The 975-nt window shown below is 39.5% G+C and overlaps 1 protein-coding gene across 1 annotated transcript in view; it reads right to left on the minus strand.

Moving 5' to 3' along the window:
• Window positions 1–698: 698 nt before the first annotated feature.
• The window catches only part of LOC101856480 (twitchin), a gene marked incomplete at its 3' end in the record, with an annotated part of 4317 nt that continues 4040 nt past the window's right edge, over window positions 699–975 (minus strand). The window contains 1 exon segment of the mRNA XM_013090001.1: window positions 699–834. Coding sequence (XP_012945455.1) covers window positions 699–834 — 136 coding nt within the window.

Consider the following 975-nt stretch of genomic DNA (forward strand, 5'->3'; position numbering starts at 1 on the left):
ATACACATACAGTCAGACAGAAAGACTGACATACAGACAAAGTAGAGAAAGAGGTTTATATAGAGAAGGAGGGTTTTTGTGCATAAATGTTTTTAGTAGGTGTGGAGGGAAAAGAAGACTGAAGAAGTAAAGTAATACGTACTATGAAAGGTTAAAATCGGACGAAAGGAGAGAGGAAAAAAAGAAAGACAAAGAGGGAAAAACAGATGGAGGGAAAAAGGAAGGTTTAACCAGAAAAGGGGTAGACATTGATGCGGACGAACTTAAACACAAATCGTCAGAAGTAAGAGACCTATATGTTATTGTAAACAGTCAGCCAGACGGACAGCCAGTCAGTCAGCAATACAAACAAACGTACAGACCGACGGATATACACAGATTGATAGACAGACACATATACACATATCCAGATAGAAAGATAGATAGATAGATCTTTAACTAGACAGATAGACAGATAGCTAGACAGATATATATATAAATAGATAGATAGATAGGTAGGCATATCGATAGATAGATAGATAGATAGACAGAGAGACAGATAGAGTGACAGACAGATAGACAGACAGACAGACAGACAGACAGACAGACAGACAGAAGGCAGCTATATAGATAGATAGATAGATAGATAGATAGATAGGTAGATAGATAGATAGATAGATAGATAGATAGTTAGATAGATAGATAAATGCCCGACTCACTCAATCATGTAGAGCAATGGGGTCTCCCTGCTGTCGTAAGGAGGGACCTCCACCCGGCTCCACGACAGGCGCACAGACTCCCTGTCTGCGTCATAATCATCCACCTTCAGACGGTCCACTGGAGTGTGGGTCAGAGCTGGGGGAAAACGGTGGTAATACATTTAGTAGTAATACGAATAGATGTACTACTACTACTACTACTACTACTACTACTACTACTACTACTACTACTACTACTACTACTACTACTACTACTACTACTACTACTACTACGTAT

This window comes from Aplysia californica, unplaced genomic scaffold, assembly GCF_000002075.1.
Source record: "Aplysia californica isolate F4 #8 unplaced genomic scaffold, AplCal3.0 scaffold01101, whole genome shotgun sequence".
NCBI lineage: Eukaryota > Metazoa > Mollusca > Gastropoda > Aplysiida > Aplysiidae > Aplysia > Aplysia californica.